Source organism: Marmota flaviventris, chromosome 1 (genome assembly GCF_047511675.1).
Source record: "Marmota flaviventris isolate mMarFla1 chromosome 1, mMarFla1.hap1, whole genome shotgun sequence".
NCBI classification, from domain to species: domain Eukaryota; kingdom Metazoa; phylum Chordata; class Mammalia; order Rodentia; family Sciuridae; genus Marmota; species Marmota flaviventris.
The window spans coordinates 189,103,819-189,129,364 of NC_092498.1; the positions used below are offsets into that span (position 1 = coordinate 189,103,819).

The window sequence follows — 25,546 nt, forward strand, 5'->3', positions numbered from 1 at the left end:
ATCCTTTTTCCATAGTGCCAGGATTTGCAAAATCAGTCCTGGATGCTGGTCTTACAGGTGTTGGGATTGGGAAGACCTTAATAGGTCATTTAGGATGACAGTATTCTGGAGTTGAACATGCCCGGATCCAGACTATTTGGATGGAGTCCTTACTCTAATGCAAACTGCCAGCAGTTTTGCTTGCCATACCAAATTCTACCAAGACCAGTGTGATCTGGCCCAGGGGCATCTCTCCAGCCTTACTTTATGGTCATCACTGCTCATTCCCGTCATTCTAGCCCCAATGCCATCCCTATCCCATTCCGAGGGTACATTTCCTTTGCAGCCTTTCTATATTGGTTTTTCCCTCTGACTAGCGTATATTGAGCAGATCCAACATGTTAAAAGTATATAAATAAATGCTTCCTGTGATTATCTTGGCTGATTCTTATACTAGCCCGGTAGAACGAACAATGACATTTGATGGATCAAGAAATGGAGGTGGATGGATGCAGCAGAGGCAGTACTAGAGCCCAGGCAGGTACTGAACACACCAACAGCACCCAAAACTCAGGGAACAGTTCATACCCTCCTTTTAAGTTTAAGACTCTTGTAGGGAAATCATCTTTCTGACTGTACTTTAAAAAGTAGAATCCATGAGATACTGTTTCTCTTTTCTCTGCTTTGTGTTTTCTTACAGTATTGGCTATCTCCTGATCTCATACTATATATTTGTTTGCTTATTCCTTTGTTCACTCACTAGAATAAACACCTTGTGAAGGAAAGACCTAGTTCTGGTCCAGGTGTCTCTATATTCTTTATACCCATGTCAGCTTCTGATCCGTGGCAAAGAACAAAATGTACTGAAGAAGAGATGAGTTCCGTTAAAATTATACATCACGTATAAAATATTGTGCCTTTCAAACATTTACTGAACATCCATTTTGTGCCCGATTCCATGCTGGTTTTTTGGAGATAGGATGATGAACAAGAATGATGTAACACCTGCCTGTCCCAGAGTTTATAACATCAGGGAAGAAGCAAGCAGTCAGAATAAGCATTTTGTTAAGACAACTATAATGCATGTGGGGAAAGCAAGGGTGTAGAGAAAACTACTCCAAGAAGGGGTGCACGTGCTAAGACCAGGAGGATGGACTGAGGGGGCGGGGGAGAGGCAGAGGGAAGGCCACAGGATTTCAGTATCAGGGATTGAACCCACAGGCACTTAACCACTAATCCACATCTCCAGCCCTTTTCTAATATTTTATTTAAAGTCAGGGTCTCACTAAGTTGCTTAGGGTCTCACTAAATTGCTGAGGCTGGCTTTGAACCTGTGATCCTCCTGCATCAGCCTCCTGAGCCCCTGGGATTACAGGCAACTCCAGTGCAGAATGTGTGAGGCCAAATTCAAGGTTTGAGATGAAGCAGGAAGCAAGGGCCAGGTCATCAGGTGTCTTGAAAACAGTCCCAAAGAGTCAGTACTTCATGGTCTGAGCAATATGATGCCACAGGAGAATTTTTAAAATCAATGTGGTATTTAATATCAGTTTATTACTGTTAGCTGAGAAAGTTGATAGCATTTCCATTTTATAGGTGAGACAAGTGAGGTCCAGAATAACACATTAAAAAAATTGCACAGCTGATTCAATGACAGTGTTGTCAGGGTTCCTAAAGTCTGCCTTTCACTCTCCTTCCTTCTTTCCTTTGGATTATTATTCTTGACAAAATAAAGCAAAATTATTGGCTGGGTGAGGTGGCACATGTCTGTAATCCCAGTGGCTCAGGAGGCTGATGCAGGAGGATCATGAATTCAAAGCCAGCCTCAGCAATATAGTGAGGCCCTAAGCAACTTAGTGAGACCCTGTTTCTAGATAAAATATTAAAAATGGGCTGGAGATGTGGATCCGTGGCTCAATGCCTGTGGGTTCAATATCCCTGGTACCAAAAAAAAAAAAAAAAAAAAAGAAAGAAAAGCACAATTATGACCCACCATCCTCATCTTTCTTCAAGGAACACACAGGCTCTCATGCAGCTTCCAGAAACCAGTTTCCCTGAGTGGAAGCCAGCTGCTTCAGGGGTGATGGGGCTTGTACATGGACGGACACCATGTGTGCATGGAGCCCCAATTCTGTGTTTTGGGCCAGGAAGCTGGATTTGTACCAGGAACCTTTTATCTGAAAAGGCGATTCTGGACTCAGGAGAACAGAGCCAACTTGACAAAGTGGAGAGGCAGAGTATTGGTCTGCCCACGCTTTGGGCATGCGTGAGCATTCCCAGCAAAACACAGCTGGCACGTCTAATTTTAGCCTCACCACCGCCTTGAAAAGGGACCCTTTAAGGAAATATATTTTCTCCGAAACAATTTGTATTATAATGTAGCAGCTGATAGACATGTCAGAACATTATTATTGGTGGGGAAAAAAAACTCTGCCAAGTAATTATGATTTTTGTGGGTTTTTTTTTTCCTTGTGATGATATCAGTAAAGTGATTAAAGCATCCACGAATCAAGAAAATTCATAAAGCGAGAGGCAATGGGAGAAATGCTGATTTTATTTATAAAGAAGCTGATAAACTTAGGAGATCACTTCCTTTCGTGTTTTTTTTAAATGGATGTAAACATAAGAATGATTATTTCTGATATTATAAGTTGATCCATCTACTTGTACAATGTGTGGCTTGTTAGTAACAGCCCTGGAGTAGACCCTAAAATTTCCTCCATAGGTAGCATCCTCCTTGTCTTCAGGAAGTGAAAGGTCAGTTTCTCATCGAGGTCCTGGATTTATCTGGCTTTCATGTGTGTGAACCGGTTTCGAAATCACCCCAAACACACTTTATTTCCATTCAACTAGCAAGGTTAGGACCTCTGCCTTCGTATTATTATTACTGGTCTTGCTTTGCCTTTCTCCTCCTTCCTCCCTCATCCTCTCCTCCCATCCCGTGCTCTTCTATGTTTTGTTCAGCGGTGTGGCTTACCTCAGAACTTGGCAAGAACAGAAAAGAAGGCAGCTCTCTCGCGTGGGGTAGATGGAGGGAGGGATAAGAAATAATCCACCGCCTGCTTTTGAGTTCTCCAGGTTCAGTTCCAGCGGTGGCGGCAGCTTAGCTGCAAAAACTGCTCTGCTATTCCAGATAGCCAGCAGAGGGAATCGCAACTTTGCTGGCAGCAGGGGTTGAAGCAGCCTTTTTTTTTTTTTTTCTTGGAGGAAATACTGCAGCCTTCTGGACTGCGTACGCTGCTCCCTGGAGAGGCTCTCTCGGTTCCACCCACTGGCTGGAAGGAGGGGAAGTGAATGAAAGGACAGGACAAGCCCCGAACACCATGTCACTCTGGGAGGGAGACAGCAGCAACTAAGCTGTGCAAGGTTTTCTTTTCTTTTTTTTTTTTTCTTTTTTCCCTTTTCTTTTTCTTTTTTTTTTCTTTCCCTTCTTTCTTTTTCTTTCTTTCTCTCTCTCTCTCTTTTTTTTTTCCTTTTTCTTTAAGGTGGGGGAATGAGACAAACAGGAGACAGGAAGCTGATCTGCAAGGATTCGGAGTTGTGCTAAAAGGACTTTGATTTTTTTTTTTTTCCTTTTACAAACGCTGGCAATTGACATCACTACAGACAGCCTGCTTAGAGAACAAACTGCCTCATCCCGAGTGGACCCCGGCAGCTGGGAGAAGCCAGGCGAGATCTGAAGAGGCTGTCCGGGTTTTTTTTTTTTTTTTTTATCCCCCTGCTGATCTCACTCCCCAACCTTTTTTTTTTTTTGGTGTGTGTTTTTGTTTTGTTTTGTTTTGTTTTGATATTCTTGCCGTGTTGGAACTAGCAAGTGGTGAAGTGGTGGAGTCTCCGAAGCCTCATCAGTCATCGGACTGTCAGGAATAGTGGTTTAAGAGGAAGCTCTCGGCCTGGGGCACTATACCCTGTCATCCAGTTCCCTGCCTCGGAGATAAAGATTCCAGCTACATGGGCAAACGCCTGGATCAGCCACAAATGTACCCCCAGTACACTTACTACTATCCTCATTATCTCCAAACCAAGGTATGGCTCAAGCCACGGTCTGGTAATCAGCGTGGTATCGTTCTGCACTCGGGATGGGAAGCAGACAGGCATGTGAATTACTATTTAACCCTCACCCCTATCACCTCTTCCTGCTTCTTTGAAATTGGTAACATGCCAATGGAGTTAATGAGGCAGAGGAAGATAGAAGAAGAAAGCAGCAAACCCGGAATTGTAGCTTTCTGTTTAAGGAGTGATAATAGTTTGACTCGAGTTCCTTTGTTATTTGGAAGCATTAATGTTCCCTATATCTGTGGAAGTCCTTTGCAGATGGACAGGGATTTTAGAAAGGAGATCACAACCGTGATTATCAGGCACAAGAATATAATTTCAGGGACTTTTTTGGTGAGCTGTTCTTTGTTTGTGGCTCTCTAAGGGTTTTTCCCCCTGGAGAGGACACACCAGGATGGGGGTGACTCAAACTTTTAATCGCTAAGTATGGAATGAAAGGAGGATGTGGGAAGGCAAGGGGGTACCTACCAAAGTCTCTTTGAGTTTGTTGGGTGTCTTTATATGTTTTAGTTGCCTTGCGTACTTTATTTTATATTGAGGGTGACTAGGATGCCAGAGGCTGAATTAGCTTTCCAATGATGGTCTTCACTTTGGGACGCTCTGTTTTTCTGTGTGAGTCGCCGTCAGGAGGCCTGGGTTCTTGCAAAGGCATGGAATGTAACTGATAATAATTGGACTTGAATTGGTTAAATACTTTAGGCTTTGTGAGTGAGCGTGTGCTTAAATGATCATTAGGGGCCCACGTAACTAAGCAGTGGGCAGTGCCAACCCTGAACTTTATCCTGCAGTTAAGACATGACAGACTCTCAGGTGTGAAATCACTGCTCCAATTTGTCAATTCAATTGGTGGCGGGGGTTGTTTCTGGAGTCACCACCTTAAGTGCATGGATGATATTATTTGGAGCTGCATTCGCCAGACCCTACCATCTTCTTAATAAACAAATATGCCCAGTGAAGAAGGCGTGCCTGCGTGGTGTGGGCAGCCAGCAGTACTCGCTGCTGTGGTTAGGCTTTGGTAATTCATGCTGTAGTTATCTCTCATTTCTTCTTTCTCGTCCAACAATGCCCATTTGTAAAGCAGACCAGGCAGCAGACTTTCAGTATTGTATTAAGGATCATTGCTTGTTCTCTTTCTTTCTTTCTTTTTTTTTCCCCCACTTGCTCTGTGATTCGCCTTGCCCCTCCAAGGTCGACTGGCATTGCTTTTTGCCTTTGTGAGCATTTAGTTTGTGCTGTTGCTGCTTCAATAGACCAGCCCTCCTGCTCAGTGCCTTGAGTTTTAACTCCTTGGGGGATTGAGTAGAGAATGCCGACTGCCATTCCTCAAGGAGATGGCAAAGCAAGGACGAGTTAAAAAGGGGGAAATTCACAGTCATTTTTCATCCCCCAAAGAAACAAAAACAATAAGCTCAAGCGTTGCCTGAAAAATATTGAACATTCCATCCCTTTTACTCACACTTGGCTAAATTTTTCCAAATGTTTCAAAAAATCGTGCTTTGTTTGGGTCCTTCTTTTCTGTGATTGTGTTTATCCAGAAGAGAAACTTTAGATTGAAATGAATGAAATGATTGTTTTTCTGCATGAGATTTAACCTATTATTAGTAGAAAATAATGAATGATGTACATATTTTATCAAAGATACAGGGTGTTGGATGAGCTACACTGGTATAGTGTGTGTGTGTGTGTGTGTGTGTGTGTATGTGTATGTGTTTGGTGAGTGTGTGTATTTGTGTTGTAGCCAAAGGAGGAGAAGGAAATGGTGGGGGAAAAGAAGAGAGCCTGGAAACTACAGAGGGAGTTTTTAAAAATTGTTTTGGGGTCCTACGTAGTTTAGTGTTATGTAGACAGGCAGCATCTGGATCTTGTTACTTTCAAGCTAACCAAAGGCATCAACTTCTGGAACATTTTTAAAGAAGTTAGATCCATTAGGCATCATAAGCTGATATTCAGGTATTCAGGTTGGGGTGGTAGGGACTATAAGATCAGCTACTTTGGTGGCTATCAGCCTAGTTCATATTGATTATTGTGTTGTAAAATTTCCACAGTGCTGTGAAGTTGTTGAATATGGTTAACGGTGCCTCTGGAATGACAGACATTATTAACGTTCCTGAAAGCTGAAGATGTGAAACTTGCTCTATTTTGAATCTTGGATTCAGAAAGGCTGGAAGGAAGTGGCAGTGTGCAATTGTATTTTAACATATGGGGACTTTCTGACAGTGTTAATCCTATACAATAAAGCATTCTCTTGCCCAGTGGAAGAGGAAAACAACTGGGTTATTTTCTTAACACTTTTTGCTCCTTCAACATTTATCTCTCTAAATATAATATTTTTAAAGAAAATACATGTTGCTTATATTTATTGGGTAAGTCTGGATATAATCCATAAAATCCACTGTTCTAACCTTGGTTTGTGATTACAATTCAAATTGTAAAATCATGGCTATTTAAAATGATGCTAACATATAAAGCATACTCGTGGTTGATAGAAGTAGAATTCTGTAGTTGATAAAAAATCATATTTGGTGATACCACACCTTAAAGTGTTGTCTAAATTCAGGTGTTCTTTTCCTCCCAATCCATGAGAAATATTTGCTGACCTTTGGGGTGTTTCTTGTTTGTTTTGTTTTGGTTTGGTTTGGTTTTTGTTGTTGTTGTTGTTTGGTAAGTACAATGGGAATCTTTATTTTAAGGAACGAAAGTGTCTATTGTTATAATTATTCAGAAAATGCAAATAACTAAACTTTCTCTTTCTGTTTAAATATTGTAACTTTAGATACAGTTGCTTTTTTCTTATGGTTAAAATAGAATGAAAATGGCATTTTTTAAAAAAAGGAAAAATGTTTCCATTCCTTTGTGTATATATGTGTGTGTGTGTGTTTGTGTGTGTATGAAAGTTTTAGGAAATGTGACACTTCCCTGTCCTCTCTGCTCTCATTTCCCATTACATTAAAAATGATCTCTTGACTTTGCTTAGAAGAATAGATACATATTTGCTTAGAAGAATAGATATATGATTTATGTTCTGTCCCTTTGGGTGATTTTCCAATGCTTACAATGTTTTATGTTAGAAAAATCTTCAAGTAAATTAAATAACACAAAAACCCGGCAGTTGACTTGTAGCTATAATTTGTAGTCACATTGCTATACGTGCTTACTTTTCCATACCTCATCTCTGAAAAGATTTTGTTGATTTTCCTTTTAACTAGTATTTTTCCTCCTCACCTCTCCCCCCAAAAAAGGAATTTCAAGAAGGAACATGGCTTTTGATTAAGAAATAATGAGGAATTCTCAGTGACAGATTATGATATTTAACATGAGACATGATAATATTTTAAGAATACAGTCATTACAACCTGGTGAACTGATATTTTGCTGTTAAGAAATAGATATTTCTTTCATATGTGATATTTGGAAAACTTTAGTCAGTTTCACAAAACTTCGTAAGTCACCCAAGTACACCAGGCAAGTTCTTCCTTTCTTCCTCTTCCACATTCTTACCAGCTCACCATGTCCCACCAATCCAGTGCAGAGTTCCTAATCATTCTGCTCTTACATCAGTGCTGCATTCCCTTCTTTGGCCATCTGGTTCCCCAGAAGGTCTTGAAGGAAGAGATTCAGATTTGGGGACCCTCACATAGTTTTTCTGGCTGGTGGTATTCAGATTATGTTCAGAGTCTTGTGTGAAGAAGGGGTCAGGTGGAAGGAGCAATCCATCAACTGCACACTGATTTCAGACGGAAGTTTCGCCATCTGCAGCCTGGATTCCCGCCTGTCTGTAAAAGTCTAGCTGTAGTCCAAACCGGATTGTGCCTTCCAAAGAGCAAACACTTGAAAACACAAGGAGTGACGAGCAGGCAAAGAAAGAGGGGCTACTATGGGGGCAGAGGATGTACTTCAAGATGTGAGTGTGCCCAGCCTCCAAAAGCAAAACAAAACCACGCAACACACTCCTTACACATGGAAATGTACAAAATCATGCAGAGGGAGGGAATGGGTTTAGAATTTCCTTAGTACTTCCTGCCTCAGATTTGCATTGATAGCCAGAGTTGGGAACATGCCAATTGTTTTAAAACAGCCTTGAAAACTCCCAAGTTCTGTTTTCCTTTGAAAGTCTGAAACGTACAAAACTGGTTTTCTAAAGTCTTCCAGCAATTGAATATTTAGGTACAACTCCAGATATTTTCTTTTGCTTCAGGGGAGCAATATGATAGCATGAGACTATGATAAATCCTGTTTGTCTCATTTTACAATGCATAGAATTTTAATCAGTTTTAAGTAAGAGAAAAATAGAAACAAGGGACCACCCTTCCTTTTCAGTTTTTCTTTTTTATTCTCCCTAATCTTTAGTATCAGTGAGACTGGACACAGTTCTGGGACACATTTTGCTATATTTTCTGTAACTCAGTTATTATTTTCACAACACAAAATTTGGTGCCTTACATAAATGGAATAGGAATGTAAAAAGTTCATGTTTTTTTTTTCTTTAGAATAAATTCAAAGTTAAAGGAAAGACTACATTTATTTCTTTCAACATCATCTTTCTACAGCATTTTCCTTTTAATTTCTCTCAATCTGGGGAAAAATAGAATTATGTAATACAAAAGTATGTCCATGAAGTAATAAAATCTCTTCGAACACTAAAAGCAGAGGCAATGTGTAGGGAGGGATACAAAGTAGGAGGGAGGGCTCAAGTTCATTCCAGGTTTCTCTGGCTTCAGGAATTCTGGAAAGCTTCATTTTTACACTAATGTGATTTTACACGATCCTTTTGGACATTATCAGTCATTTTGGCAGGAAGAGGACTCCCTCACCATTATGACCATGCCCAATTCTAGGAAAACCAGTCTTTTCCTTTAAAAGAAAGTTTTTTTTTTTTTTTTAGTGTCAAACTTTTTATTCAGCGTACATGGTTGATGTTTATTCACAATTGGCTTCAAGTACTACATTAAAATTGTTTTGTAACAGTCTCATAAGCCACAGCTGTATGTGATTAAATAGTGTAATATCAAAAGCATGTGAGAATAGACGGTTTTTTTTTTTTTATGCTATAGCTGCTGCACAGCAAGAGTGCAGATGGAGCTGAAGGGAGACCAAGAGCAAAAATGTATTCATGTGTGGTAATGCGTGTATTGAGGATATGTGTTGCTATTTTTTGCAGTAGTGGGAAAATGTTGAACTATTTTGGATGTGCTTAAAATATATACTTTCTGAAAATGGAAACAGATGCCAATGCCAATTTTTTTTTTTAAAATGGAGTGGATAATACTATTTAATGAGAAAACATATAGGGATCAAATGGATCTGAAATCAATGCAAATACAAAAATCAAAATTACCCTTATAGAGCACATAGTCAAAAAACAAAATGGAATTTCTGATTTGTGTTTTGAAATTATAAATACGCTTCTTCTTTGTATTTGCTACTTTAATCTGTGGAGCTTCTGTAAAGCAATCTTGAGGCCATTTATCCCTAATAAAAGCAGGGGTAGGTAATAAGGTTCAGCAACTTAGAGATAGCAAAAGAAGCAACTGTGTAATTCTTTGTAAAGAAATTTGAAAGTACATTATTCGGTTTTGTATTATGTCCACTGTCATTGCCAATGTTAAGAATTACAAAGTTACACAAGGGCATGTGACTTGTGCTTTTATTTCTGTAGCAGAGACATTATAGTAAAGAAGTTTGTTTTTTATGTTTGCTTTGCAGTATTTTTGAAATAGTATTTGTTCATGAAAACTATAATCTCTAGTTTTATGGAGAAAGTTTATGGAATTGGCTATTGGCTTTCAGATTTCAGACACTAAAAAAGAAAAAAAACAAGAATGCTGGTCAGAGGTGAATTGAATCATGTTTTGTCTTTAATATTATTTTTGTTCAAGTTGATACTGGCAGAAAATTTGTGTACATTTAACTTTTTAAAAACTTTTCTACGTAGGCTTATTGATTAGGAAATAAATAACATGTGGGATCATTTACGTGAATAAAAGTTGATGATTCTAAACTTCAATCTCTAGCATCAAATTTAAGAGTGTGGATAATCAATGTTAAGACATGGATTTTACTTTTCTTGGGGACATTCTCTGACTTCTGCATTGGTGCACTGTTTGCTAGGTTGTGTTCATTCACTAAGAAAACTTCTAGATTTGTCATTTTTGTAACTCTTGATTATAGGGAGTGAGCCTTCTTTGGTACCCTAGTGGTATGGGGAGGTTGCCTGGGTTTGTACCATTTCTGAGTTTTTGTTTGGTCCCTCAGTGCTTTTTACAGAGCAGATTCAATATTACTTTACCAACTCTCTAGTGATTTTGACAAATTTAACTGTCAGTATCCTTTGCAGTGTCTAAATCCAGTACACTGAGAGAAACACATCCATCACTTGGGAGTGGGTGGAGAGCAGTTCCCAGGGGTGGGACAAAATGACAGGCATCATTTAATCATTATCATTTCAGGCTTTGTTATGGTGGTGAACGTTTTCTCCTATGAGTGGGTAAAATCAGGGCTTCTCTAAAGGCTTAATAGTGACAATATGGTGCTTCCCTTTTTCTCATTTAACTTCTTTGTATAGGTGAAAGAAGAGCTCATGGTTATGTGTAACTTTGGCTAAACCAGATGAGGTACAAGGAAACTAGCAGGGCCATGCTAACATTCTGACGACTCTGCTATCATGGGTGAGCACAGGAGTCAGCGTAAATATAGAAATGATGATATATATACAAAATTTTATTTTGAATGGAGTTTGCAACACCTACAAATTTCTGAATTTCAGCCTTTAATAAGTATGGAATACTATATTTACTCTGTGTATTATAGTAAGTATGCATAGTAATATATATATATATATATATATATATATATATATATATATATATATATCTGTATACATAAACAGATATATATGGTAGGAAAATGATAACATCTCAAGGAAAAATAACAAAATAATCTTTTCATCTTTTTTCTTATTAAATACCCTTTGCCCCACACCGAATTACCTGTAAACTGAATTAATAAAATTAAATGTTAAATAATATCCAATTTTTAATACTTCATTTTTGATGCTTTGACAATTCCATATTGCTTTGAAAATTCCAATTTAGTGCATAAATTACTATTATGCTTGTTGTCATTGATTGTGTATATTCAGAGCATGAGACAGGAAACATAATCCTCAGAGGAAACCCTTTGTTTTCATTCATATGAATTAGTGTGTGTGTTTGTTCTTCAGTAAAATGGGTGCAGTGAACCCCCAAAGCTGACAATATATTACAGTGACACTGTTTCTGGAGATATAGAGTTGCTGTGTGTTCAGAGAGGGGCTGGCATAGCCATGTTGTCATTGCTGAAGCTCCAGTGCACATTCTTATTTATATTAGTGCAGCCCCAGCATTGATGGGGGTTGTCTGTCAGTTTCAAACAGAAAAGTTTAGAAGGTCCCCAGATGTGTAAAAAACCATTTTTACTTGCTGGAGGCTAGTCCTTCACCACATGTGATGAAGACATATTTATAATACATCAAAGGGTTAAAAAAGGTAATTATGTTCCCAAAGTTATAAAAGTATAAGGAATACAAAGCCAGGTGGCAGCAGGAGGGGAGAGAGAAGTGAGGAATGAAGTTGGCCAAATTATGCTATGCTCATGTATGAATATATCACAGTACATTCCAATTTTATATATAACAATAACACACCAATTTAAAAAAATAAACAGAAGGAAGACAAATAGAGTAAAAGAAGGGTATCAGGGGAAGGAGAATGGGAGGGGAAATGGAAGGACTAGAATTAAAATGTAGCAAAGTATGTTATATACATTTATGAATATGTCAAAATGAACCTCACTATTATCTATTACTCTAATACACCAATAAAAACATCTTTAAAAAATAAAATCAGCAAACATAAAAATATATAAGTGCATGTATATCCATACGTGTACATGTGTGCAGATGTGTGTGTAAAAAGGCTTCAAGGAAATATATCAAAATCTCAAGGAAGAAAAAAGAAAGTAAATAAAACCCCAGTTTGTTTTATGAATAATAAACACATACACTAAACAGGACATACTCAGAAAGTAATCATGATAGTGTCCATTCTTGTTGGCTGAAAAGTCAGGTGTAGTGGGAGAAAAGCAAATCTAACCATATTCTAAATATTAGTGGTAATAGCCTTTGGAGCTGATGTTTAATTTATTTTAGAATCACCTTCCCCATGACCAAGAATTTGGGATTGCACTCAGGATGCCGTGTGCAGATGATGATTTCGTTCTCCCATTTCTTTCAATGATTTTTAAGCTATATACCAACTGATTACAGATTTTAATTTTAGTGAGGATCTTGAGAAATCTTATTATTTCTTATCTTGTGTACTATCGTTTAATTCATTTTGGATGGTTAATGACAATTTATTGAAAAGAAAGGTGGAAAACAAATGCTAACTTGCTGATTTCTAGAGCTGGTTATGATATTTGAAAAGCTTTTTTTTTAAGTAGGGGAGTCATATTTGAAGCTGTTATTGATGTTTATAAACTCTCATGTTGTCTCTTTTAAAGTTTATCCCTCACACAAACTGGACGGTGGCACCATCAATATAATGTAGAACTAAGAGATCTTAATTGTAAGCAAACATTCCTTTCAATTACCAAATAGATGTAAATAAATGAAGTACTCAAAGAAATGAACATGAACCCTGGGATGATTCTGATGACTTCATCTATGGAGAGTTCATTTCATCTCCATATGCTTTTAAAATTTCAGAGATTGTTTTCTGGGGTAATAAACCAAAGATATGATAAAACTTTCATTTCCTCTTGAGAGATGAGGAAAACCTGTTGTGCTACTCACTTGGAGGGCTTTGACAACCAAGCATTGGTTTCAGCTTTTGGTCCCTTAATCTCCTGTCCAGAAGACAGGTAGGGAACTATCAAAGAATAAAATTCTGCTATTCTTTTCCCCATATATCCCCCAAATTTTTACCAACGGCTTAAACTTTATTATTCACCTGTTTAGAACAATTTGGCTTTTTGTTAGCAATGGAAGATTTTTTCTTTAAGACTTGTTGTATTTTAGTTTGTTCACAAATATGAGAAAAAGTCAGAGGGAATATAAATGAACATGGAGTATTTTTTTCCAAGTTTTGTGACTTCCTTTAGCAAAGGTAGAATTTCAGGATCATTTTAAAACCTATTTAGAGGGAACATTTTTGGAAACTCTGATACCACATACAAGCAAACACATTAAGTTGCACTAACATTACACATCAAATTTAATTTGTCTGCAATAAAATATTGAAAAAAACTTTTGTAATTTTGTTCTTGAAACTCTCTGGGTACAAGTAACTCATTTAATGTATGCGTTCCTGTGAATTTGGGGTTATCATCTTGCATATGTGGGTGTTTTGGTAAAGTGAGAAAAAATCTGTCCTACAAATCTTTTTGAGGTACAAAGATATTATTAAAAATCTAAGTGAAACAATGAATAAAATTCACAATGTATTGTTTTATATATAATCACATAAGTGTTTATTAATTTTAGTTTTACAGTTTTGTTTTAGTTTTTTTGTTTTCATTGGGCCAGTTTTTGGGGGTTCCCAAAATGTTCAGAGCATCTTAAAAGCTGACCATACATCTCACTGTTGTGGTCTTTTGACTTTTAAGACATCTCTTTATTTTAGCAATCCTAAATTTCTGGAGAGAGACACACGATAGGACCGCACAACATATTGGAAAATGTCATTGACATTCTTGGGCTAAAATATCTCAAAAGCAGACACAATGGATTGAATTTCGGCAGCAAGAGCAACTAGAATTTCCAGGTCTGGGTTCCAGGTTCACAGAATATTTTATTGCATAATTGGTGGAATTATTTAATAGAAACTGAATTTGCACATAACAGGTGTTTCCCAAGGCTCCCAGCTTAGGGGTACAGGCAGGAGACAAATCAATGGTGCAATGCTTTTGCTACAGTATAATCTTTCTGTCTCAAAGTCTGATGGTGGGATTTCTACAGGTATTAAAAGTGGCACATAACTGAAAATTCACTCTCTACCCTAATCCCAAAGAGAAAATTCCCTCATAATCACCCCATGTTATATTTTCCACCTAATCAGTCAAACTTTGTTCCCATCTCTAGGTAAATCCTGCTGAATTGCATCAGCAGTTTCAATGAATCAATTCTTCAGTTTCTCTTATGCATATGCTTACATGCACACACACACACACACACACACACATTTCTGAAAATCTATAGGGTTATTGTAATGGCTCTTATTTTCTCTGAAGTTAAATGATCACACAGAAATACAAAGGGATGAAGTGGTCTTAAGGAATCACATAGCTGCTCTTCTTGCTTCTAATTAATTAAATTGCTGCTTGCTGGTAGCACAGAAGGGTGAATCTTTCTTTTTTAAAAAAAATTTTTTCAGAGAGGTGAATTTTACTGAAATAGTACTAATATTTGTCACTTTCTGTCAAAAGAGTAGTATCTTCCCATGATCTGAAATTTACTGATAGAGTATTATGAAAGTTAAATATCTGCTTTTTTTTTCTGCTGTTGTTTTTGATAGCATTTTTTAGAAATTTTATTGATTGATGGATTCTAATTTTTTCCAAATCAGTTCATAATAGTTGTTTATACCGTGGAGAGTCTAATGATCCCCAAAGCATTTAGTGGTGAGGCTGTCAATACTGTTAGAAAATAATGAAAAGATGACAGTTCTACAACTTTAATTTAACCAGTGATTTATGAGGAGGAACCAGGAAGATTAAAACAAGGAGAAGAAGGAACTAAAACTAGAAAGGCTAAAAGTACCAGGTCTTAGTACACTTTTGAAAGTTTCTGGAAGTAGATGACTTGTTTCTCTTTCCAAGAGCGAAAGATAAGAGCTATTTGGTAAAGAAAAGATCATTAACAGAGAAATCATCTTGAGAGAAAACTTAATGTGAATACAAAGCTTAGTGCCCAGGAGTCACGTAGTTGAGACCCTCGGTGTCTTGTAGAAAAAGAATACTGTGCTTTGGTTTTCCACGTGTAGCTGACCTCAGTGAGACCCAGCATTTGCTTTCACTATGTGGACTAACTCATCACCTGTTCTTAGGAAGGAACAAAAATCTCATAGTGGCTTTTGATTGGAAAGAAGAGTGCTTTTCAGAATGAGGCTTTGGAATCAAGTTTTACCAGCTATTTTAGAATTTCTGTATACAAGATGATCATGTAAAGTCTGGTAGGCTCCAAACTATATTTTTCAGCAGTGCCATTGTTCTGTGTAGAAAAGACCCGGTTTTGAGGAGGAAAAACCAACACATTAGTTATAAAACCAGCAAAGATGTATTGGCATAAGAATCACACAGTGGAAATTGCCCAGGCATTGGCCATATTTGAAGGCTGTTAATGTGCTTGGGAACCCAAAGAGCAAGTCAATAGAGAAGGAGTGTGTGATGGTGCTTACTTGCTCTGGGCTCTCAGTACAGGCTTTATGTTAGAGGGTGGCGGCTGATGAGAGTGTCTAGACTTCAGTATGGCCCAGGGAAGGCTAGCTGTTATTATTTTTCATGATCTATCCTTTCTGTGATTTGGTACTGCTTGTCTTTGTTCTATGCAGCATGGCTATCTGAGGTGACCTTGCTTTTACATTTTGTCTTATACATCCTCCTGCCTTTCCAGGATGTATTATAGCATTTACTTCTCTCATCCCTCCTACTTACACCCCTTTTCTCCTACTTTCTCTTTTTCTACTATGGTTTTGCCTCCCCACCCTGCCCTGCCCTCTGGTCCTAAACTTTTGCTCACTTCATTTTGTTCTCTCAACATTCAGCGTTCAGTCCCTTCTTGTCTTTGCATTTTTCATTATAGTTTGTATATTTTCCATTTATTTTTAAGGCATAGTGAGATTGGGTTTCGACTCTCTCTCTCTCTCTCTCTCTCTCTCTCTCTCTCTCTCTCTTTTGCAGTGGGAGCTTGGTTGTAAATTTATTTTTGGCATTTTGAACATGTCTGTTCTCCGTCCCCCTCTCTTGGAAGAAGAATACTACACAGTTTCTCTACAGAAGTAGCTGAATATACTTGTGACTATATTTAAATGTATATAAATATAAACACATAGACATACATAAAAGTATATATATATATATATATAAATACATATAAATATGTATAACTATATATAAATATGACTACATATATACAGTCACAATTATATCAGAGTTAGTCTGTGAACAATTTGTTGAGTAGGATCACAGAGTTTTCAATCTTGGAACACCCCTGCAGAATCTAGTACACCCCTGCCTTATGCAGACTGAGGCCATAGCAAAAGTTTTTCAGAAGGAATTGATCTATCTTGTTCTGTGCCTTTCATATGTTACTCCACTGTGAAAGGCAATGATTTTTAAAACTTCAGCTGCTTAATATCATGTTCACTTCCATGATGTGTATGTCAGAATGCATTCTGTGTATCAAAAATGAGCCTTTTAAAAATATCCCTCTTTGACTGTCTAGATTGATGTGATCTCTCCACACCCTATTTTATCCCCTGAAATATGTGGGTCACTGGGGCAGATACCTCTGGGCTCTTGGCTGGAGTTAGGTTACATTCTTAGCTAATGGGATGCAGTTTTATAGAAGTAGGTGAACTATGCCAGAAACTGTGATAGAAAAAAAAGAAAGAATGGAAAGAAGGAAACCATGATAGTGCCGCATTCCAAGATGCTGGCAAGAAACTCATCACATGTGCCAAACTGGAGGGGGTAGAAGTGAATTTCAAAGACAGCCTATGTAGCTGGCATTTGGAACTTTGGGATGGGAATAAGCAAGCAGGCCAGAAATAAATGGTAGTAGTAGTGGTTTGGAGAGAACTGGAGAGGCAATTCCTGAGTAATGGCCAAGAATATCAGCCTTTATATGTGGCTTCCTTTCATGGGTTTGCAGAAAGTTGGATACATCAGAAGATAAACCTCACTTAAATTGCTTGAGATGGGCAGAGTAGGAGGCTCATCTTTTGTCAGTTTTACTTATTCAAGATCCAGGATCTGCAATAACATGGTCATCTATTAACTATGCATGTTATCGGGTTTTTTTTTTTTTTTTAAATCAAATACCTGATTTTTTTTTCAAAAATTAAAAAATAGTTCAAAGATCATCTTTGAATGACAGAATTTCTGTTTTGGAGACCACTATCTAGTTTCCCTATAGAATAAACTAAACTGGTACAAAGCCATGTCCAAAGGAATTCTGAAACATATAAAAACAATAACCTGCTGTGGCTAAGAGGACAAAGGATGATTTTGATTTTGACTTCTCATGATATTTCCAAAATTGTCCTGAGTCTCTTAGGTTTGGTCTGCTATTTTTTCCTCTGTCATATTATTTTGTTGCATTGATGTCATTATTTATAACTTGTAGGAAATATAGTTCATATATTAATAATTCCTCAAAATTTAGTAAGGTGTTCTATTGCAAAATGAAACAGGCTTTGTATATCTAGGAAAACAATTCACGATACATGATGACACAGCCATCTAGTATTCTATGAAAAAACCAACACTAGTAGCTAGGGCATGTCTTCCAATAACATTCTGTATGTTCATGCAAATATGCAATTGGAACTATGATATATGAGATCAAACAGATCAGGTGGGCTACTTTTTTCAAACATATTTTACATATTCTTGCCAGGTCATTAGTTCTTTCTGTTTCTTATTGTCATTGTCCCTACTATGTTTATGCCACCTTTTGTAGAAGTGTTGCCAATCAATAGGCATGCATTTTAATGACACTGTTTTCCCACTCTGCATAATGCTATAATATATGTCAAGGTACTCATTTAAACACTGAAAATTGAATCAATGATCTTCTAGTTGGGTTGGCTTCCTTGAAAACATGGAGAATGATGTCTTTCTTATTACACAAGAATTGACATCTCTGCTTGGATTCCTAACCCAAAGATTTGGGGTCTTGTGTGATTGTCTTCTTTGTGTCTGGATTATCAGGGTTGAACTGTGCTCCCTATGGTAAGAAGGTGAATATCCTAGTTGTGTTCACATTGAAGGAAACATCCATATTTGGCAAAAGAGAGAATGTCTAATTCCTTTGTGATCGAATCATGGATTGAAGCAGGTACTTTGGGTGAGCAATGCTACCATTTCATCATTCTCCTCCATTTCCTATGGGCTGCTGGGGTGTCTGCCTCCTGTGTACTAAATTGAAAGTGCAGCAGCAGGTAAGGACAATTTTAAGCAGCCCAAATCTTGCTAGTATATTAAAATTCCACAGAAATATTTTGTCTTAGAAGAAAAAAAAATTCCAAAAGCTTTGGACATTGAGATTTTTCTTTTTAGACTATTTTTTTGGGGGGGGAATATACCCAATTGTGTTTTTTATGATAATCCTTTCCGAATTTATTTGGAGCTACTTGGTCAATGCTATGCAGAATCAACTGAGCTAAAACAATTGCCTCTGTAAATCTTACAAACCTAAGTTAAATCCAATTACATTTCTTCTTTTTTTTCCCCCATAAGTAAAGCTAGACCAAGAACACATATTTCTAATAACATTTAATTGTCTTTATATGTTCATATTTCATATTAAGTTCCTACTGAACTTAATCACATTTTTCCATGTTCTGATGACTCAGTTGCATACACTTCTTTGGAAGCTCAGGGAGTTTTTCCCAACCAAGGTCTTCTGGAGATGATTCTTTGATGTCTGTGAGTTGGGGGCAGGGAGCTTTGTTCAACACACTAGAGCCAAATTAGCATTTTCTCTTTTTAGAACCAGAAGAGTCGACCATTCTTTACCCAAGTTTCAAAAATCACAAATATATAATATATCGTATATATTCAGTGCAAGTAGAAACATCTCAACAAAGTCAAAGAAAGGAATATAATAGAAATTTAAATAGCAGTTTGGTTGTGTAAAAGAACCCTGAATGTGCTATGATTCTGGGAGGACAATTTCTGATTCTACAACTTGTGTTAGTACCATTTCCCCAGGATTTCCTTACTTTTCTTTTATATTTCTGTTTCCTGTTATTTCCTCCCATCATAAGAATATTTAGTTATTGGATAAAAATGCCTTCAGGATCAATTTTAGATGAGTAGTAATGCATCTCAGTGTTCTGCAAAGAATGCTGATGTATTAACATATTATGAAGGTGATAAAATATAAATAAGAACCATTTACCCAAAGAGATTGTTATTAGTGATAATGGTAAGAAGAGGCCAGCTAAAAGGCTTGGAATTGACTTGTTACATGAGCATAATGGCTAACAGAACCTCATGATGGATCAGATCAATGCTATTCATTCAAACATTTCTTTGCACTTCTATTATGCTTCTCAGTATCCATCTCTGCAATCAGCTGAGCCAAATCATACAGAGATTTACTTTCAATATTTCTCATATTTCCTACATGAATTTTTTTTTTATTGTTGCTCTGTTTTGGAAAGCAGTGCAGGTCTGTCCTGGCACTATAGAAAACTCAGCCTGCAGACTAAAATGAACATATTGGAAAATAATCTGTTTGTTTTTTTCTTCATAACTACACTTTACAATACTTGTACTTTCATCATTTGAGTTTCCAGGATGCCTTTGTCCCCTAGAGTAACTAAATTAGAGGGGAGAAGAGGTGTCATTTTCTTGTAACCATCTCCCAGAGTGTCAGCTTTTTCCTTTCTTAGAGTGAAACCTCATGTTTAAAAAGTCTGCAGGTGAGGCCAGCACTGGCTCTGGGTGTGGTATTAGGTTTTAGCTAGACAATTCTCCAGACTATTCAGTGTAGAACGAAGAAATTCAGTTTTCTTTTTAGTTTTTCAGGCTAGCATTGAGCGTTTTGTTATCCTATGAATTTCTTCATATTTAACATAGCTAAATTTTAATTTTCTTCTCTTTGTTAATTTTCCCCAGTTACTATGGTGGCTCTCAAGCGCAAAATCCAAGGGCTATCTCAATGGCTTTTAAGTTGAATGATCCCTATTGCCTGCCCTGGGAAGCACGAGTCAACAAACATTAACTGACTCCTTGTACATGGAAGTACAACTTGTACAACTTGTACATGGAAGTTGCAATTCCATATCTAAACCCCAACAACACTGAGGGATAATTTTTAAATACTTAACCACTTTTCTCCCCTTTAGAAGCTCCATAGAGAAGAATCCTCTTCTGCTCCATCTGTATACTGTCCTCAGATCCTACGAGGTTGGCTGAATGTAGTCAGCAATAGTCCATGTGGCCTGAATAAAGAGCAAACGGTCTTATTCCCTAGACATCCTTTTAATTGATTTCATAATCTTCAGAGAAGTTTAATAAAGCCCACTCTACACTTATCTGTGCTTCTCTTCTGGTTGGGTATGTCCTTTTTAATTTCAAAATATCTTACTTGAAATTCTTGATATTCAACATAAATCTAAGAAGAAAATGTTAAGGTGAACTTCTCCTCTGGCTGTTTCCCAGTTTTCCTGTATAATATTTGCTTTCTCCTTGCATATTCACACATTTACTCTAAACCCAATCTTGACTTAATAAGAAACAGGTATCTGAAATGCATCTTCACTCTTTGCATATGTTTGTTCTGGTGGCATATTGGTGAAGAAAGGGGAGAAAAAATATTTTTCAGTGTTTGTTGGCTTGTGGAATTATAATATGTTCCAGCCCAGTTCAGTCTCCATTCATTTTGTATCCTACAGTTATTAAGAAAGTGTTTACAGGAAGTAAATGTATCTATTAGTACAGGAGCCTAGAGCTCTCTCTTGGGTCCTCACTGTATGGGATGGTTTGGACAAGACAGAAGGATATAATGGGATTCTTACCCATCAGAAGCTGAAAATTTATATGAGAAAATAGAGATGACTCATAAAACAAAGGAGAGGAAGTAGATGCTTGGTCACCTCACATTGACTTTCATTGAAGAAAGGGCCAGTGGACCAGGAAGGGAGAAGATAGTCTTGAGTCAGCTTCAAGGTGGGCAAAAAGTTTGAGTATTTGGTATATTGCTCAAGTCAGGGAAGGCAGGGAAGGTTTTCCTGCTGGAACAAGAGGAGAGACATGATCCAGGAATGAGGTTGGAACTTTAGGAGGACAGGATAGTAAGAAAACAGACTTTGCTGGCACAGAGCACTAGGTCTGATGGCCAGAGAATAGAGACTGCTAAAAAGATAAAAGGAAAAGTCAGGAAAGAAAAAGAAAGAAAGAAAAAATCTTTAATCTTTGGGTGCAGAGAGGTATTTTATTTTATTTGTTCTGAAGTCATAACCATAAAAAAGAAGGTTAGGTTTTTTAATTCTTCATGGTTATTTTGAAAATCCTACATTTTGACCAAAGAAGTATTTATAAATCTTTATATAGCAGAAAGAGTACCATAAAGAAAGGTAAAAAACAAATAAATATTCTTATAAAAAGGTTCTTATAAAAAAAACATTCTGAGCTACAAATAAAACACACTTTGTGCTAGAAGCTTGAAACTTCAAAAAAAATTCTTATAAAAAAAATTGTAACTCCACATCATGTACAACCACAGAATGGGATCCTAATTAGAATAAGTTATATTCCATGTATGTATAATATGTCAAAATACACTCTACTGTCATACATATCTAAAAGGAACAAATTTTAAAAGTTTAATGCTTTATACATAAAACATGCTTCTAAAACTCAACAGGAAAAAAATGGAGTGGGGGAAGTTCCCATAATATAAGGGACAAACATTCATAAATGAAGAGACAGAAATAGTTAATGAACCTGCAAATGCGTCAGACACCAATAATCATTGAGATAAGTAGAAATGAGTATATTATTCTCACTTACTAGGTTTTTGAAAGAGTTAAACATTTCCTAACAAGAAGGGTAGATGGAAATGTAGGGAGATACCCCTCCCACACATTGTTCATATTCAAGGAAATATTACCAGACAGGTAGATTTGGATCTTAATTGGAAAGAATGCATCAAAAGCTTTCAAATCAAACATGTCCTGTTGTACAGCAAGGCCAATTATAGAAATGCTTGCAAAAGTATGTATGCACAAAGATGCTTATTGCAGTCCCTTTTTTTTTTTTAGTAGAGAAGGTTTTAAGTAACCTAAATATTCACCAGTAGGGGTAGATTAAATAAATTATGTTGTCTCTCTTTTTTAAAAAAATATTTCTTAAGTTTATTTGTGTGTTAAAATGCACTTATGCTTTTGATTCAGGCATGGTATTGTATCTTTACAAAGAACCATTATGCATGAAATCAATTAATATAGATATATTGACTGAGGGAAATTCCATACTGTTAGGTTAATCAAAGTTACAAGGCAGTTTCATAATATGATTCCAAACCTCTCTTTAAAACCATGTATACATGTAACACACATGGGGAGTGCTTTGAATTGATTATTAGGGTTTTGCAAGATGTGATGGAGCAGAAGGTTAGCGTTTTTAGGAAGTCAAGCTAAACCTGAAAAAGCGGATAAGAATGCACAAAATGTATGGTACCAGAGAAAGGGCAGTGTGGAAGACGACACGAAGATGAGAAAAGTTGATTGTCCAATTTTAAACCTGTTAACTCTGAGGTGAGAATGGGACACCAGATGAAAAAGGTGTTATGGGGAAAATAGAGAGAAAGGAAGCAGGATCCAAATCTAATACCAAAAACATAGATTTAATATCATCACCACTCAGGGCACATTTGAATTGGTCAACATGAACCAGATTACCAAAAAGGACAATAAAGCAACATTTGTAGGGAGGGAAGATTTGTCTGAGCACTTGAACTCGAGAGCTCTAGTCTCCCATCCTATCTGTACTATGCATTTTTTGACTCCTTATTTAAGATTGTCCTCACATGATGAGACTCTACATGTTAAGAATTAGTAACTAGCAAGAATATTTGAGTGACTGTCCTAAGAAAATTTAGAAGCCTTGTCTTGCAGACACGTAACCCATCTAAAGTCTGAAGTTTTCTTTCCCAAGTTTTTGTTTTATTCTTAGCAAGCAACTGTCCCGGATATCCACTTCTGATTTTATTCCCATGACCCTTTTGTTTGGATCATCCCAATTTTGAAAAGCTTTCTTCAAATGGAGGAAGACGGTTGGCTGTGTTTCATTTGCTTCTTTGCTGATTTGAATGATTTTTGTTTGTTTGTTTGTTTGAATGACCAATCAAGTGTTTTATGTGGGATTTTTTTTTTCTCTTGGGTTATATTTAGGACATTGGTTCTTAATCTTTACATGGATTTAGAATCTTCTGGAGGACTTGTTAAAACACTGATTTATGTTTCCTTCTTTTAGAGAGTTGGACTCAGTAGGTTTGGGGTGGGGGATGGTTGTTAAGGACTATTTCTCCTGGTCTCCTAAGTTATGCTTATGTCTCTGGTCTTCAAACCACAGGACGAATATGCTACCTTTATTTTCACTTGTCCCTTTTACACACAAACACATACATCTATGTCACTAAGTACTATGTTGAAATTCATTGATGGTGGCACTTATTGATTCTTACTATGTACTGTATATCCACTTATCTAAATTTTAATTTGCCTATAATGTGAATAACTAATTTTTTTTTGGCTTACCTCTCCTGAGTCTGGTGTCTTCAGACTTTCACAACATGACTGAAGTTGAGATCTGAAGGAGTACACATTGAGTGTTCCCCAGGAAACTGGGAAAATTAGTTTACCTTCTGAGATTAAAATTAACTGCTTTTATCAGCACATGCTGAGAAAACAATATTTATCTGCATACATATGAATATCTAGTTTAATCAGTGATCTATGAGATATCTGAAGAGAAAATATGCTTGAAGGCATTGGTGGGTGTGTGCTGCCCAGGCCAGGAGAAAGGAAATTTGAAGCTCAAAGTTCAAGCATTCTCTCCAATAGGGCGAGGTCCTCTGCTGTATGGCTGGGATGCTTTCAGCCAAGTCTAGGCAAAGATTTCCTCTTGCCTGTTCACTTCCCTGTTCTTGAATTGCATTTTATCAGCAATCTTCTTATGTTTTTATTTCTAGAAAATGTGAATAGGTTGATCATAAAAGGATGTTTTCTGTTGTATATTGATAGATTGGCTTTCTGGTCTATATGCTTTAATCTCATTTGAGTTGACTTAAGTGAACATCTCCAGGATTCTTTTCACCTCAGTGTAAACTGAAAATTCCAGTTTCTAAATCTTCAGGGCTGGGAGAACAACCATGGACCACCATCAGCTTACCAAGGCAGTCAAATATGTGGGTCCTCTGAATAGCCCATAGCCATGCCCCCCTGGAAACTTATCTGTTCTTCCGAACACTTTACCTGCTGTTCATTTGTTAGGAAGCAGAGCTATAGAATTTTATAAAACTGAAAGGAACTTTGAAATCATCAGGGCTAGCCCTTTCATTACGAAGTTGAGGCCACAACCTTCTACTGGTGTCTGACTATCTCCTGAACCTGGCAATTGACACGATTCAAAAGGCTAGTGCACTGTTCAGACACAGTCCACAGTGTTGTGGAGTGCTTCTCTTTTGTGATACCTTAGTCTGAAGCGTGGTGCTTGGCATTGGGTGCAGGTGCTAATGTTAGAATGAGAATCCATCAAACCTTAACCTCTAGGCCCCTTCCTTACTTTAATTTAAGAATCACATGTGTGCATTATAAGACCTGTCTGTTTTGCTTACCTTTAAAAGTGAACTTCCCTTTCATTGAATTTCTCTTTGTAACCTTTGCAGCACAGGATGACACTTGATAAAAAATGCAAAGACTAAATCCTGTTGAGATGAATGCATGCTTAAGAACAGATCAGAGGGAAAAATATACCCGTGAGCACCAAATAAGGTTAAATGAATTGTGGATTTACTGCACGAATACACACAAAGCATAATTCAGGTAGTCATTAATTAATAAAGGGGGGTAAAGAAATCAGTTTTTCCTTTCATAATGAACTCTTAATATTTGTTTACCTTATGTGTAGTCTATTGTAATGGGAAGAAAGTGATCATTAAAAACCTTATTCTAATCATTTACTGTCATGTCGGGGTTTCATTGCTTTTTTCCTCTAAGAGATTTAGTTGTGAGAGTTAGGGATAGTATATGGAAATTGCTTGGCAGGCGGTATTTGGTATGGACTTGAGGAGTGGTGGTTATATTTAAGGAATATACCATAAGCTTATTTCTAACTGACTGACTTAATCGGGGCCATTAGAGCTCTAACTGCACCACATGGAAGATCTCAGGAAAAATTCACTCACCCAGGCATTAAATGTGGTCATCAGAGTACTGATTCTAGTAGGAACCTGAGATCTCCTCAGGATCACCCCAGGGGCTGGGTGAGGTGGTGCATGCCTGTAATCCCAGTGGCTCAGGAGGCTGAGGCAGGAGGATCCTGAGTTCAAAGCTAGCCTCAGAAAAAGTGAGGTGTTAAGCAATTCAGTGAGACCCTATCTGTAAATAAAATACAAAATAGGACTGGGGATGTGGCGCAGTGGTTGAGTACCCCTGAGTTCAATCCCCAGTAACTCCTCCACCCCCAAAAAATCACCTCAGGAACAGTACTTTCCTTGGCATTTTCATAGATCTGAAGTACCCCT

The 25,546-nt window shown here is 37.2% G+C and overlaps 1 protein-coding gene across 20 annotated transcripts in view; it reads left to right on the forward strand.

The window, feature by feature from the left end:
* Rbms3 (RNA binding motif single stranded interacting protein 3) overlaps positions 1 to 25,546 on the forward strand; it is a 1,055,032-nt gene that overhangs the window by 389,984 nt on the left and 639,502 nt on the right. For 3 of the 20 annotated variants that reach the window (XM_071619651.1, XM_027932408.2, XM_027932407.2), the window contains exon 1: positions 3,192 to 4,002. The exons of 9 other annotated variants lie outside the window; for them this stretch is intronic. In XM_071619651.1, the coding sequence (XP_071475752.1) occupies positions 3,928 to 4,002 (75 nt within the window). In that variant the 5' untranslated portion in view covers positions 3,192 to 3,927. Of the gene's footprint in view, positions 1 to 3,189; positions 4,003 to 4,288; positions 4,366 to 5,927; positions 5,983 to 25,546 lie in introns of those variants that run through there. 8 more of the 20 variants (XM_027932406.2, XM_027932409.2, XM_027932411.2 and 5 more) reach the window with 5 other exon arrangements.